Here is a 15,562-nt window from a genome sequence, read left to right as displayed (position 1 = left end):
GCTTTACTTGCTCCTCTCTGCTCAAGGGGTGGAGTCTTGAAATTTAGTGTCTTCTGCTTGGTTTTTCCCTTTGAAACCAGATGTCATTTGTTAGGGTTTTATGTACTGCAATGCAATGCAATGCTCAGATGTGAAATTTGTGACATGATGAATCCCGTTAGATGGAAGATCTTGATTATGATTATTGAGGTAGAATGACGAAGGTGATACCTCAGAATTCTGACTATCCTAAAATGGGCCCAAATCATGTGGAACATTTTCCAGTAGGTTGCCAAGATTTTTGAGGGATCACACTATCACAGTTACAGTCGGAATGCTTGTACCTTCCAGGGGAAATTGCTTAGTTGGCATTAAAACTAATCTGCATACAAAATATATGGACACTTATTTCTGTTTGGCAGGTGTGGCGTTATTGTGTCATCTTATTTCATCTTCCATGGTATAATGTCGACCGATTGAAACCAAAACATATGCTGCAAAAGGAACGACTGTAAAATATAGCTCCTTCAAACTTTCCTAAATAATATTTCCTCGGTGAATTGCTGATTCCAATATTGCTATCCGAGAGAGTTTCAAGTAAAGTTGCAAGCACATTCTTTCAGTACGCACATACAAACCAAGTGGAAACAATGTCTCTCCTGGTTTGTGAAAAGTGTAGCAACTCAATCAAACACGAGGCACAACCTAAAAACTCCTAATTCATGCAAACAGACGGATTCAACAAAATAAAACATTTACTCTTGACTAATGACAGAGTATCTAAAGACATGTATGCGCCTGCTCTTGGTGGAATGATGCTATTAATTGGGATTCGACTGTCCGTGGATGATTTCACTCTTGTAGTTAAGAGGTGAGATTTTTTCTTTCCAAAATACCATTTAAGGAAGACACACGATTCAACTTCTAGTGTTGCGGTATAAGCTATGCCTATAAAAGTATAGGAACTGATGCATTGTATTGTCGTGATCTTGTAAGGGTTGCAAGAGAAATCATTGAGCAAGCAACTGGAAATAATCCACTAAGGTTTGTGCGATTAAAGCGTCTGGGTTTGGAGAAAACAGGAAAGCCGGTATGCAGGATCTTGCCGTTCTTGTTGGGGGTCAAGTGAGTTAAACTTTTGCAGTTCTGTACATTTTAATTCCCATTTGTTCCTTAAAATTATGAACAGTTGAAAAGATTCTCCCTACTTTTGGGTTGCAGCTCATAACTGAAGAACTTGGTATGGACCTAGAGAAGGTAGAACTGGAGATGCTAGGCACATGTAAAAAGGTCTGTATCTAAACCCCAGCTATGTGCTTCAGTAGTCTGTAGGATACTATCTATTTGGGTGATACGGTTTACAAGATTACAAGAAACTCGTTGTTTTCGATGCTGAATATTGATAAACTAGTTCCAGTAACTTATTCCCTTTGTATGTTCGATCTTTCTAAAATTCATTGTCTCACTGATCTTGCTGTGCAACTTATGGCGTTTTCTTCTCTTAAAAACTTCTAATTGTAATGGGTTGTGTGTTCTTTGGTTGATGTGAATGGAGTCAATGGACTGTATTAGGAAAAGGACTAATTTTAGAAAAGTAGGATGGGAAAAGTAACAAGTCAAAAGCCAAGTAGGAAAAGACAAAGGAAACAAAAATGAAACTAAAACACAAAGCATGTATGGATTGAGTTCTCGACAAGCGCTAGGGAAGCTCTCTTGTCCCACGGCATCTACTTGCCACCTTAATTCTTGACTAAAGTGCCTTCTGAGTGACTTTTGATTTGATCTCTGTAGTCCAGACGTGTTTTTCTCAAGGAATTTCTTTTCTTAATAACATTCTTGGAGCTATATCAATAATCTCTTATCCTGTTCCACAACAGAACAAAAGTAACTAAGCTTCTTGGTCAGTTGAATTCTATACTGTGAGTCTGTGACTTGTTAGATGCATAAAAATGAACTCCTGAACAAGGTTGTAGAGAGTTTTCGAAGTTACTCGTTTGGATTGAGAATTCTAATGACAATTTGTAGGTAACAATCTCAAAAGATGAAACAGTTGTTCTTGATGGGGCAGGTGACAAGAAAGCCATCGAAGAAAGATGTGAGCTGGTATGTTGCATTTCATCACTCAATGTCAACATGAGACCTATAGTAGCCTTTATAATTGATTTTGTTGTCTTTGTGATGACAGCTTAGGTCTACAATTGAATTAAGCACTTCGGAATATGACCAAGAGAAGCTACAAGAAAGGCTGGCAAAGCTTTCTGGTGGTGTTGCAGTTTTAAAAGTATAGTTCCCTCTTCCTGGTCAATGATATACTTAATTTCCATTCATTCAGATGATATCAGATTCATGATGCTTGCAAGTCCATAAGAACTGACTTTCAGTTGTGCTAACTATTTTGCAGATTGGTGGAGCAAGTGAAGCTGAAGTTGGTGAAAAGAAGGATAGGGTTACTGATGCTCTAAATGCAACTAAGGCAGCTGTTGAAGAGGGTATTGTGCCAGGTAATTTTTAATTATTTCTCTGTTTTCCATAGTTTGTTTCTACAGTACAGTGGGATCCTTAAAGATTTTTTTTTCAGGTGGTGGCGTTGCTCTTCTTTATGCATCAAGGGAGCTGGACAAGCTGCAGACAGCCAATTTTGACCAGAAAATTGGGGTTCAGATAATCCAGAATTCTCTGAAGGTAAATACTAAACACTGCCATATTTCTGTTGCAATTTGTTTGTCAAGTTTTGTTTAAAAAGGAAGAGTTTGTGTTGGCTCAGTTTTCTAGCCAACATAAGGAGATACTTGATCATGATACTTGTACACTATCAATTCGTAATCCCAGTGTATTGGTATCTGTGATTATACCCATGCTTTGTAACGTTCCTACGTAAATGTTCTTCCAACTTTAATACGTCAAAACCTTCTTGAAGTGTCCATATTCATTATGTAATCGTTCTTGGACCACATTGGGATATGTCTGTTGTGTTACATGAAGGGTTGTGTACGATTGTGATCATACTTAGCTGATTCTTAAATTGCAATCACTGTACAAAAGATGCCAAGTGAAGTTCGCTGTCATCATGTTTATTTGTTGTGCCTGATCACTGCTGTTTACTCTATACATGACTTTTTTTGGGGGAATTTTTTTCTTCAGACCCCTGTGCATACGATCGCTTCCAATGCTGGTGTGGAAGGGGCTGTGGTTGTTGGCAAGCTATTGGAGCAGGATAATACCGATCTTGGATATGATGCAGCCAAAGGTTTCTAATTTGTTTTGTAGTTTTAGTTTGATTCACTGTTCGATGTTTGATCTGATGTTAACTTTTATTCCCTGCTGCTTTGGGGATCAGGTGAATACGTGGACACGATTAAGGCTGGAATTGTTTTTTTTTTTTTTGAAAAGTTAAGCTGGGGTTAAGGCTGACCCCCACCTGTTTTATTGATAATCAACTTGTTACATATGGAGTTCCTGAGGCATCATCCTCATACATACCTTCCCTAAGAGTATAGTCATTAGAAAGAGGTTCGACAAAAACACAAGTTCTAAGGCCTCAAACCTAACACCAAATCTATTCAAAGTACACCATTACTAGAAGTACTTCATTCCACCTACTTTCCTTTTCGAATTGTTTTGCTAAAGATTTGGGTGATCTTCGAAACATGCTTTTGGGCTTTATCAAACTCTCGGAAGAAGGTTCCACAATGGACGCAAGCAAATGTTTGACCCATTCGCTCATCCCAAATCTCTTTAATATAACCATCAAGATGCTTAACTTTTTTCCTGGCCAAAGCGGAAACTTTCTTCATCATGGCAAGAGTGGGATCATCAATTTCACCAGGAGATCGTTGAACGTGCTTCTTAGTTTTCTTTTTCTTCTCAATAGTTCTCCATTCATCTCCATTAATCAGAGGTGTTACTGCCAAATTTTCAGAAGTAACCTCAACAAAATCTTGAGGATGAGTGCCTTCAACTTGGTTTGTAGCAAGAATAATGTGGTCATTGAAAAACTCATTCTCTTTCTCTCTACTGACCTCACCATCGATAGTATTCGAGCATTCATCCTCACTTGTATTCACAAGAGCTTCATACATTTGGTGGTGCTTGTCTTGGAGAAAACATAGACTATCTTGCTGAGGTTCTATGCCAATGACAGATTCTCTTATTGTAGTAGCTTGAACAATATCAGAGATAGCAACTAGTGTTGTGTCATTTGCAAGGGCAGCAAATTTGTTACCTGCATTCAAATTTCTCACTGATGGGCTGCCTAGGGTGGCTTCGATGATTGGCTCATCTGCGACCTTCTCGTGTCTATGTTCCTTTTTTCTCCATACCCCTTGAGTGCTCTTTACATTCCCATCGTTCTTACGCATCGTTTGGTCATTTCTTGCACTGTGAGCGGCTTTTGGTATTTGTTTTTCACATCCTGTCAAATTGTGACCAAAAACCTTGCATTTGGTGCAAATCAAGGGCTTCCATGGGAATTCTAATAGAATTTTGTAGAAATTCCCACTTCTACTCTTCAATTTGATAGATACAGGCAATTCTTTATCAGCATTGATATCAATACAAATCCTAGCAAAAGTAAGCATTTGTTTTCCCTCAGTTGTTTTATCCATGAATAGAGGCTTACCCAGAGAGCTAGCTATGTAACTAAATCCCTTAGCATTCCACAGATGTTTTGGTACATTATAAAGCTTCACCCAAACAGGGACTCTACTAATTAAACCTCTGTTCTCTTCAACCTCCATTGTCCAAAGTCGGATAACAAACAATTTTCCTGCAATATAGAATGACCCGTTATCAAGGACACTTTCTCTGTCTTCATTGTTGTAAAACTTGAAGTAGTATATATTTCCATCAAGAGCTAAGTCGAAATCGCCTTTCAAGTTCCATTTTTTTGATACATTGGTCTTTACCATAGTATACGGGAGCTTTTTGTCAAGAAAAAACCCCACTACACGGTCCTCCCACTCTTTGGAACCTTCTTCAAACACCTGGTCTTCAATAACCAGTGTATCACCTGAAAATTCGGGTTCAAAATAAAATAACTCCTCACAACCAGCGGAAGGTGGGATTTCCTTGAGCAACGAGCTCCATCTTCTTCCCTCATTGTTTGGCTGTGAAGGATTTGGATTAGATGCTCTAGAGATATTCTCAAAGCAGAAAGTTTCCTTCTCAAGAGATGGAATCGCCACAACCAAGGAGGAGTTGGTGGAACCAGCACGAGATGGGTTGGTGGTTGAAGTGGGTTGGAGTGGAGATTGGACAGTGGGAGGTAGAGGAGAAGGGGGAGGGGGGATGAGTAGTGTTGGAGGGGGGTCAGGGGCCTGTCATCCATCTCGGTTTTTACTTAGGGGCTTCTCCAGGTACTTAGGATCACGTTACCTTTCCAGTTTTTTATGACCCTCCTTTTTTTTCCTTTGTACCCTAAGGGGGCCTGTCATCATGAAAGCTCCTTTGAAAGTAATAAGAACCACATTGGTGGATGCTGCTAGGTAATTTTAATCCATTCTGTAAAATGCTGATTCTCTTCAGTTACATTTTCGGATTTTCCTCTTGATTCATAGATTATAGTGGGTTCCTTCTTTTCGATTGGTTGACTGAGTTTTTTATTTCTTTTTGTACAGTGAGTCATCTTTGATGACCACAACTGAGGCTGTTGTAGTTGAGCTTCCAAAGGAAGAGAACAGCAGTGCTTCAGCAATGGGTGGTGGTATGGGTGGCATGGATTATTGAAGGCAGTCGTGGACCTGACATGTATCCCTCTCTTTTGAGGAGTGACATTAAATTGGAGAGAGCATTGAAAATCAATCGAGTCATTTTTTAGATTTAATTTTGATATTCCAATATGATTTGATAAATCTCTGCTTTGGAAAAAATGTTTCTTCCCTTGTCATGTCAAGAGGCAGGATGTATTCATAGTGAGAGTACTAGCTCATGGGGACGTTTGTTCTATAATAGTTGGTTGTTTCATAGCACTTCAGTTCGTTTCAGAAAAATAAAGTTATCCAATTTAATTAAGTCGGCAGCATTCTCCACTACTTTTTTTTTGGGGGCTTTTGTAGAAATGTACATCTAATAGCTATTCTTGAATCTATGTGCCACAAATCGAAGGTCAATTACTTATGCATTGAGCACATAGTATATACCAGAGCACAAATTCTACTAAACTAACGTAGCACAAGAAGGTGATGGTGTGAATTGGCGGTAAAGTTCTGCTTGCAGCTGATGTAGCTAGTAGAAAAATACAACATTTTCCCTCACTACACATCTATATTTAGATGAGTTTTAACATTTTTTAATATATACGACTGGATGTATAAATTGATTATATTATCCCCACTCTCCAGCATAAAGTTTTGGCTCTCAACTGATCGGTCAGCTGATGCATTTTAGCACGGTGTATTCCTGTAAAAGAGATATACAAATGAGCAAAAACAAATTTGGCATGCATTAAGAACTACACCGTTTGCCATGTCTATTCTAAATTTGATTTATTTCTTTGGTATACTGAATTCAGTGGACTATATGAATCGCAAGTGCACCATGACATACAAAGAACGCAATATGTTGCAATATCATGTGATGGCACTCTTCATTCCATGCCATTGTCATATCACGTTTCAAGGAGATGCTTATATATGCATCATGTTTGAAGCATTAGAACAGAGAAAGTAAACCCTAGAATTCAACTCACAGACTCCGAATTTCAGTTTTTTACTTTTTTCTTTCGGTTTTAAAGTTCATTGGTGTTGTTTCATTAGAAAAAGTGAAAAACATGTGTGTCATAATCCTATTTAATTTGTAACTCCATAAGGAATACTTATATTTTGGAGGACAAAATATGAATAGAGAACAATGGAATAATGAGTTGAGACTACCTTAAGATAATTTATGTTCTGAAATGAGGACACACATACAGAGAGGAATATGAGAAGTGCTTACAGTTCCAAGCAATCATAAATATAGAGTGCGTCTTCCATCATCATATAAGAATCAGTTCCATAAACAACATCATGCAATAAGCATCCTTTATTTTCTCATCGCTAATCATATGGGATTGGGACGAGCATCCTTTATTTTCGGTCCCTTTTTTCTTTCCAAATTTGCCCTGTTTAAGATAACAAAACGGTCAATACCAAACACATCAAGTAAGGACACCAGCGTAGTTTTCAAGATAAGGTTTGCGTAATCATTTTTTACAAACATGGCGATGGCGACCCGAACCTTAACAATGATCTCTCAGTTTTTCAAGTCTACCAAGTCTGATGAGTTTCCTAGATCTCCTTCAACAACAGCAACTAGTCCAACAAGCCAAAATGGAAGTGTAGTCCACTTCCGGAAGATGAAATCCTTGAAAATTATGTCAGTCCTCGGAAGGCTAATAATTATGTTATGATTATAATCATTCATTTATTTCTAAATGGAATTGTTCTAATTATCTTTGGCTTTGATTGCATCTGCCATCCCAACAAGTTTATGCTGATGAGGAAGAAGCAAGAAAACGAATGATTATGGCTTTTACTAGGCAAGGTTTCTATGGTTGATGTACTGCTTTTCACCCTAGGAAATATCCTCTCTTTTTATTTATTTTTGTTTCCTGGTCAAGTAAAAGCATATCAACTGTCAGGAAAGGTTACAATGTTGGTTGAGAAAGATTATAATTCTCTCCATCTGTTCAGACTGGCGCTTCCTAATAATACAAGCTTTCCTATACTTCTAGTAAATTTCTTGCTAATAGAATAATTGCAGCTACAACTAATAACTGCAGATGACCTACCTGATAGCGCGTGCTATCGTTTTTACTGCAACATTCTTATAAACAAGGCATACCAGCTTGAAGGTACAACAACCTTTGAACCGTTACTGCTGTGTATATCCTATCCTTTTTCTTCCTGAATTAATTGGTTAATCCATTTTTGCTTGAAATTGCTCCGGAATTATCAAGTGTGCTTGCGGTCACTTACCATCTCAGATAGAAAGATCAAAATGAAGATGATGGGGGTGAGGAAGGTAAGTTGTTTTGAAACATCTTGTTCAACTCACGTACACATGTTTACTTAAGTGTATTTTTAATTTTGTCATTATCAAAAATTGTACATTGATCTTCTCATCATAATCCCTTATTGTTTGATACTTTGATCGTAAATATGATATGAGCAGTACAATGTGATGTATATATACGCAATTTAGAGTTTAAACTAAAACTGTGCATTGCTGATACTGGTGCATACATGGCTCAAATGCATCCTCTGAAATTGATTTATTTTTATCGTTTCCGTCTTTATTTCTGTACGTCTTGATCCACAATCTTAGGTTTATGCTTAGTTACCGCGTTTGAATCAAACGTGTTATGAGGATCACAGTGCCAGTTACTTCTTGGTTTTATCATCCCTACGGGCCCTGAATAGCCTCCCAAGGTCTTCGGCAAGAACGACACAAGGATCAGAGTACCTTACTGTTTGGCCTTATCATCCCTCCTAAGCCTGCACCCCTTAAGAATCACATTTATTAGGATCTTTTCTCATCCCTCATGTCTTTTTATGTCTCCTTTCGTTCACTGCTCATATTGCACAAGCACGCTGTACGCCACCTTGTTTCTGATCAATTTTCTCTGCCATGTTATTGTACAACTCTGTATACTTGGAGGTTTAAATATTGTCCACCAATTGCACTTCCAGGTTGTTATTGAACCTGATTCTCATCTTTTGATGATGGCTGCCAATAGGAAGGTAATGAATCTAAAACAAGCTTTCACACCCCAGATTTTAGTACCTCCATGTCTTGTATCCTCATGTAGTCTTTTGACAGATGTCCTGCACATATTAGTTGCCTTCTCACATAGCTCTGACAGAAATTTAGGATGTTGTTACAGTCTTCAAAGTGCACCTTGTTCCTATGCAGCCATAAGCTCACCATGCCTCCAATAATAGCAGCCTGCAATAACTTCTTCAGTATTGTACTCCTATTTTGTATTGCCCCCATGGCACTCTGGAAGTTCTGAATGTTGCATCTGTTCTTGAACCTACTTGCTGTCCACCTCCATAGCTGTTTAGCAAAAGGACATGACCAGAGTATATGATGTAGGCTTTCAGATTTGTTTTTCCACACAACGCCTAGAAACTAGAGCAATTCCTCTTCTCTGAACTTTCTCTTACAGTGGCTGCACAAGTCATTCATCAATTTCCATCACGAAAGCTGAAGTTTTTGGGTGTATACATTTCTGCCAAACAAACTTGTGCCAATTAAGTTACTTGATATGTAATTTAGAAACATGTTCTTACTCTCGATTTGTAAGTTCATAGTTCATTACTCAATCGCGTGCTCACATGCCGTGATGTTGTAATGTAGGCTTATTAAGATGTGGAGGCATCAGTCATAACATAGATCATTGACAAACAGGAAATCCTACACTATATTTCTCCGTTCCTACTGATCGCAGCCTCCCTACCATTTAGAGCATGTCTACTAAATACCAATCTCTTGATCAATCATCTTTATCCCTACCATACATATGAGCATATATTAATCCCGAAGTAGCTTAATTGTGAAGAACGCACAGAACTCTATACCCTTTGAAACGTAATTTAAGTTATTATTCTTTCGAACAAGAGCCCTAGCTTCTACTTTGAAAGGAATGACATGATCGGATTTATGTTGTAAGCTTTAAGTTTCTTATTATGTTTTCTACCGAGATTATTCAACAGATTCTATTTGAGTGTTGACAAGACATTGACAGCCGCTTAGTACAATGGTAGGTTGGCCTTAAGCTTAGCGTAGCACCATTACACACGAAAATTCGTGAACGGATAGCTAGCTGTGTTTGGGATGGTGTCACTGCAGTGCATTTCTTACGGCAATCACAAGATCCAAATCTTGTTCAGATCACAGCGAGGCTAATCATAATTCAGGGTTTCCTGCTGAGTGGATTCTTGCACTTATTCTTTAAATTCTTAGGACATATCATCAGCTAGTACAGGCAAAGGACATATACATAGAAGACAATTTTAGCAAAGGCCAAGAAAATGGTTGTGGATTTTGGATTTTATGTAACTTTAGCTTGCACACCCTCTCGCCACCATTCTTATATATTTTGTTTTGCACCCCTCCATTCGCCAACTTCTATACTGACTTATTTATGGATCAGTCACACTTTGTTTGCTGATTAAATAGTGTCCGGGGTGGGTTTGCTGATATTGCATTCCATTCTTATCAGTCAATAAGTTCACATATCAATGTAAGTGCCAAGTAAAATGACACTGTTTTTCGGACAACTCATGCATAATTTTTCTTGATCCAAGACTTACTAATGAATTTTCCTTTTCAGTGTAACTTTCATGATGTCAGCAATGACATCCTTTCATATTTCCAGGAAGTTTTGTATGCTTTTCATCTGTGCTCAGCTTGTTTAATTTAATGGTTTAATGCCCTACATAACCCCAGGCCAGAACCATTCTAATTGCACATTTGCATTGAAAGTGCTTTCATAAGACGATAACCATCTCATCAAAAGGAACACGTTATTTGGTACATGGCCTAGTTTTAGTCACAGAGTGAAATGGGGATGAAAACGAAAGGGTATAGATAGATTACACCGTAAATGAGGATGTTACCAACAAGAGTTCTTTGCTCTTGAAGTATAACCCAGTTTATCACAGAAAGTTTCATTTCTTGTGCATGGTGGAAAACCAATTGCGGAGTCTGAGGCTGATGTTCTGTGTTTCGTATGGTTCCACGTGCATCTGCAAATACAGTGTAGGAATTGTATTTGTCTTGCATCTGTCCCTCTCTTTAGCCCTATATACCTGAGATCAGATAAGAGCTTTGTAACAGATTCTATCCCAGGCTTGCATGCATTTTGCATCTCTCTGTAGAATATATATAGTCCAAATTCCAAGTGCATATTCATTAACATATATGGAGATAAAATAGGTAGAGCAAACAGGCTAGAAGTAGTAGATCATATCACACTCATAGTAAACACATCAATAAGAGACTAAGAAGTCTCTGTAACAAAGATGCATAAATGTAAACAAAAACAAAACTGTAGTATCCAAGTTTCAAGCGCCCCTCTGACTATTAGTCTGAAAGAACATATATATTCTTGTTGAGGCCGTTCATTGCTCTAGGACGCCGCTGCTATTCTTTTTAATGATTGATGGAGTTGGGACAGAGGAGCGAATCTGGACTCAATAGTTTCGTCCTCCACTCCAAATTATTCCACCAATCAGGAGGAGATGAATTGCAATCGGTTCTGGCAACTATCTGATTGAAGTGGTAGTCTCCTTAGACTTAGGCACTTATACATGACTTCATTCACTTGATGGAAGGGAAATGCAAGGCACTTTTACATAGGCAAAAATGCAGTTTTCACCCTTGAACTTGGCGCATTTTACCACTTATCTCCCAAACTTCACTTTAGACAATTTTACAGCTATGTTTGATGGATTCTCTGCTTTGAATAGAACCATCTTTGTTTTGGCGGCTTTTCTTTAAGGGGCTGATAACTGTACTATATCGTAAGATGGTGAGTCCAATAATCTGCATATATATAGGAATGAAGATACTAAATTTCATAAAATTGGCCGCTGTCCTGACCACCAGGCACCAGTACTTGTTCACTCACCAATTCACCATGAGGCAATTACATGGTTAAAAGCAATCATCCAAAAGTATAGTAACTACTAGCTCATTGCATTACCAAATAAAGGCTTCCTTGAGTGAGTAGACAAATCAAAACGACAAGTAGACCCTTAATTACCTTGTTTTTATGTTTTTTAACTCTGGCCTAAAAAGTAATTGTCAGACATTTGTTTGGGTATTTTGATTATAGTAGGAAATGTCGACATTTTACGCGAAATGTGATTGAAAGTTTAGAAAACATTGGCACTTACCAACAAATTAGAAAACATCATGTTCACCTAACATCAATAATTCATTTGGCTTTGCATCTTTCCTTGATTTCGTCTTCCTATCCCATTATTAGTCTTCACACTTCAAAATCTACTAGAGCAGCCTAAGCTTCTTTGTATCTCATTTCTTCTTTGTTGATCAATAAAAAAAATGGCTGAAGCGATACTTTCTGTTGTCCTGGATCAGTTGACCTCATTCATCCGAATGAAGTTGAACAGGAGGTGAGGTTAGTGGTTGGCGTTAAGTGAAGAATTAAATAACCTCCACACTCATCTCACTTTGATCAAAGCGGTACTTGAAGACGCTTGAAAAGAAGGAAATACATGAGAATGCAGTTAAGCTTTGGTTGGGACAGCTCAAAGATGTGATGTATGATGCAGATGATGTTTTGGATGAATGGAACACACCGAAATCTCATTTATGCTAATGGCTCTCATGTTTCCAACAGGGTGCGTTCCTACTTGTTATCTCTGTGTGCTTGCTTTAAACATCTTGGTGTGCATACGACATTGCTCATAGGATTGAAGGCATAAGAGAAGGACTAGATGGGATTGCTCTCAGCAAGGATCAACTAGGCCTCGTTCAGAGTCATGGTCACAAGGAACCTCCACAACTCACTAGCTCTGTTGTGGATGTATCTGAGATATTCGGTCGGGATCAGGACAAACAAGAGATACTCAGCAAGTTGCTATGTGAGACTAGTCAACAAGAAACTCAAGTCCGTACACCTATCTTGTCAATAGTTGGAACTGGTGGATTCGGTAAGACAACTCTTGCGCAGCTACTGTATAACGAAGGAACTATAACAACCACCTTTGAGCTGAAAATATGGGTTTGTGTTTCTGAACCTTTTGATCTTGAAAGGGTTGCCAGAGAAATCATTGCACAAGCTACTAGAGAGAAGTTGTCGAAAAATGTGGTTGGGTGGGAACTTCTACATCAGCATTTGTGCAACTCCGTAAAGGGAAAGCGGTTTTTGCTCGTGCTAGATGATGTTTGACCGATGATTCCAAATGTTGGGCCGCCGTTGAGGTTAGCTCGGATGGTGGTGGCGAGGAAGCAAAATCATCGTTACCACACGAACGAGGAAGTTGCGAAGATGATCGGCTCAACTTTTAGACATAGGTTTGGAAGAATTGTCAAGATGATTGTTGGCACATATTTAGACAAATAGTTTTTTGGAAAGATCGGAAGAAGATTGTGAAAGATCAAGGAATTGGACAAAACTTCGCAAGAAATGCAAAGGTGTTCCACTAGGCATCCAAGACATTAGCAAGTCTAATGCGATGCAAACAATCAAAAGAAGATTGGATGGGTGTATTAGAAAATGACATTTGGGAAACACAAGAACGGACTTTCTTACCGCTCTTTTGTTGAGCTATCATGCTTTGCCGCCGTCGGTTTTGAAACGATGCTTTATGTAATTGTGCAATCTTTCCAAAAGACCACAACATGGAGAAGGATCGGTTGGTGAAGCTATGGATGGCTCAAGGTTATCTCGGGTTCCGATAGAGCAAGAGAGCTAGAGAGGGTTGGTGTCGAGTATTTTTGATGCTCTGGCGATCGTTCATTCTTCCAAGATTTTGAGAAAAGACGATGATGGAAACATTGTTGAATGCAAGATGCATGATCCGTACATGACTTTGCCCAGTTCCTCACAAAAGTGATTGCTCTGCTTTGGTGAATAAGGAGAAAATTTGCAATGACAAGATTCGCCATTTGACGGTTTTATGATGTAGAGAATCCATCTATATATGAAGCGAAGAAGTTACGCACGCTGCTGTTGGTAGCCGAATCGTTCAGGTCGGTACTTTCTGCATTACACCAGTTGACATGTCTTAGGACCTTAGACTTGAGTGGTTCATATGAGAATGGTGACCTTGAAGTACTTCCAAGTGAAGTGAGCAGATTATTACATCTTCGGTACCTTGATTTGTCGTATACAGGAGTGAAGAAATTGCCTGAGACAGTGAGAAGTCTAGTTAATTTGCAAACATTGAAGCTTAACGGGTGTCCAAGTCTTTGCAAACTGCCAGAAGGAATTGGGGAGCTTTCTAACCTAAGACATTTGGAAGTTAAAGACACTGATAATCTAAAGTATTATCTGCGAGGAGGCATTGAGAGATTGAGTCAGCTTCGAACATTAAGTAAGTTTGTTGTGAGTGATGGAAGCCGCAAAGGGTCCGTGATTGGGGAACTAGGAAATCTCAATTTTCTAAAAGGAAGTCTAGATATTAGAGGGTTAAGGCATGTAAAAAGTGTGAATGAGGCCAAGCATGCAGAATTGCATAAAAAGAAAAATATTTCAACGTTGAGGTTATATTTCGGAGATTCAAAACGATATGAGCGAGATATTGGACACGTCAGCAGCGAGGAGATACGAAGGATGGAAGGTGTTCTTGAAAATCTGGAACCACATAAAGAAAGCTTGGAACGATTGGAAATCTCGAACTATGTTGGCTCCACGCTCCCTACTTGGATGAGGATGATGTCCAATATTACATACTTGAGGCTTGATTATTCCCCAAATTTGAAGGTGGAACCGCACTACCTTTTTCCTCCTCGGCTTGAAACTCTGGAATTATACTACGATGTAGGTGTTCTTTCAAAATCGTTAATGTCCCTCACCCACAACAACAACCTCAAGACTCTTCAAATCTTTTATTTTCAGCATTCCTCTCTCCCCCAAGGATTAAACCAACTCACGTCACTTCAAAATTTGAGTTTTTTGGGATGTAAATCCCTTGATTTCAAGGCAGAGGAGTTGAAACCACTCACCATACTTCGCGAATTGGACATCTTTGACTGCCCTATTATTACCAGAGAGGAGGATTGGAGCATCTTAACCCACATTCCCACCATTAAAATTGAAGGGATAGATATTAAAAGGGGCAGAAACTGAGTTAGTTTTTCTGGCGGAAAATTAATTTGTCATTTTTGATTACACAATTGAACGAAAACATGAAGAAGATTTGGTGTTTTACAGAAGCCCAATTGAAGGAGAAGAAGAGGTCCTTCCCTTTTTCTTCATTTTTTTTTTTTGCAAGGCAAGCAGGGTTTTTGAGAGGTCCCTTACCCCTATTTTATTGAAAATAAATAATTTCCTGGTTACATTCGTACATACTCTTTGCCTATGGCATCATCATATACTATCTTTTTTACATCTTCCGAAAAAGAACTAAGCGTAAACTCTATGTAGCTAACTGTAGGTATAGTAGATGCTAATATATCCGCTAATTGGTTTGCCTCTCTAAATACATGAACAATGGAAAAAAACTCTAGCTGTCCTATCAGTTCCTGTATTTCTTCCATCATATGATTTGCTCGCCATGGATGTTGTCCTCTGTTCTTCATGTATGCCTCGACAGTCTTAGAGTCAGTTTGCGCCTTGATTCTCTTACACCCTTTACTCACTCCTAACCTCAGTCCCTGTTCCAATCCTTGCAACTCAATCAAGTCAATTGAGTTGTAGTCTGCCTTTCCTTGTGCTGCCGCTAGTACATCCCCATTATCATCTCTTACTGCTGCGGCCCATCCTCCTTGATTCCCTTGAAGAGTTCCATCTGTGTTCAAATTCGCCACCCCTCCTCCAGCTCTCTCCCAGCGGCACTTCTTTATCTGTGTGTGTTTAATCCCCACATGAATGTTCCATATTTGCATAAATCTGCTCCTCTCTGGCCCT

The 15,562-nt window shown here is 38.8% G+C and overlaps 3 protein-coding genes across 9 annotated transcripts in view; all 3 read left to right on the top strand.

Moving 5' to 3' along the window:
* Positions 1–110: 110 nt before the first annotated feature.
* Positions 111–6,091, top strand: LOC147506779 (chaperonin CPN60-2, mitochondrial-like). 3 transcript variants are annotated; one of them, XR_015193916.1, is made up of 11 exons: positions 111–490; positions 755–850; positions 976–1,104; positions 1,201–1,269; positions 2,005–2,082; positions 2,165–2,260; positions 2,381–2,480; positions 2,558–2,661; positions 3,121–3,226; positions 3,317–5,462; positions 5,595–5,940. XR_015193916.1 is itself a non-coding variant. In XM_086558831.1 (10 exons), the coding sequence occupies exons 3-10, from the start codon at positions 1,072–1,074 to the stop codon at positions 5,606–5,608; spliced, it is 600 nt and encodes a 199-aa protein (XP_086414957.1). In that variant the 5' UTR covers positions 111–490; positions 755–850; positions 976–1,071; the 3' UTR covers positions 5,609–6,091. The 3 variants fall into 3 exon arrangements, 2 of the variants coding, with proteins under 2 accessions (XP_086414957.1, XP_086414956.1); XM_086558831.1 differs by lacking the exon at positions 3,317–5,462 and having other exon boundaries at positions 5,595–6,091; XM_086558830.1 differs by having other exon boundaries at positions 3,317–5,940.
* Positions 6,092–11,926: 5,835 nt separating this feature from the next.
* Positions 11,927–15,562, top strand: part of LOC147506775 (peptidyl-prolyl cis-trans isomerase FKBP65-like) — a 29,205-nt gene continuing 25,569 nt past the window's right edge. The window contains exon 1 of one of the 5 annotated variants that reach the window (XR_015193918.1): positions 11,927–14,891. Coding sequence is in view for 1 of the 5 variants with exons in the window: in XM_086558832.1 (XP_086414958.1) it covers positions 14,842–14,891 (50 nt within the window). In the remaining 4 variants the exon portion in view is untranslated. The remainder of the gene's footprint in view (positions 14,892–15,562) is intronic. The other 4 variants (XR_015193921.1, XR_015193922.1, XR_015193920.1 and 1 more) reach the window with 4 other exon arrangements.
* LOC147506778 (putative disease resistance protein At3g14460) lies at positions 12,031–14,782 on the top strand. The gene is made up of 3 exons (XM_086605839.1): positions 12,031–12,101; positions 12,400–12,852; positions 13,723–14,782. Exons 1-3 carry the CDS (start codon positions 12,031–12,033, stop codon positions 14,780–14,782), a joined length of 1,584 nt encoding a protein of 527 aa, XP_086461965.1.

The sequence above is a fragment of the Coptis chinensis genome, chromosome 4, assembly GCF_015680905.1.
Source record: "Coptis chinensis isolate HL-2020 chromosome 4, ASM1568090v1, whole genome shotgun sequence".
In the NCBI taxonomy this organism is placed as follows: Eukaryota; Viridiplantae; Streptophyta; class Magnoliopsida; order Ranunculales; family Ranunculaceae; genus Coptis; species Coptis chinensis.
Note: the sequence above shows the minus strand (reverse complement) of the source record. Positions and strands in the feature narration are given on the sequence as shown.

Excerpts from the sequence above, each read along its gene's own strand:
- LOC147506779 (XM_086558830.1), top strand. The coding sequence starts at position 1,072 with ATGCAGGATCTTGCCGTTCTTGTTGGGGGTCAA. Across the intron at positions 1,270-2,004 it reads TGCTAGGCACATGTAAAAAG|GTAACAATCTCAAAAGATGA; the intron begins GTCTGTATCTAA and ends GACAATTTGTAG. Across the intron at positions 3,227-3,316 it reads TGGATATGATGCAGCCAAAG|GTGAATACGTGGACACGATT; the intron begins GTTTCTAATTTG and ends TTTGGGGATCAG.
- LOC147506778 (XM_086605839.1), top strand. The coding sequence starts at position 12,031 with ATGGCTGAAGCGATACTTTCTGTTGTCCTGGATCAGTTGACCTCATTC. Across the intron at positions 12,102-12,399 it reads CGAATGAAGTTGAACAGGAG|GATTGAAGGCATAAGAGAAG; the intron begins GTGAGGTTAGTG and ends CATTGCTCATAG. Across the intron at positions 12,853-13,722 it reads AACTCCGTAAAGGGAAAGCG|GACCTTAGACTTGAGTGGTT; the intron begins GTTTTTGCTCGT and ends GACATGTCTTAG.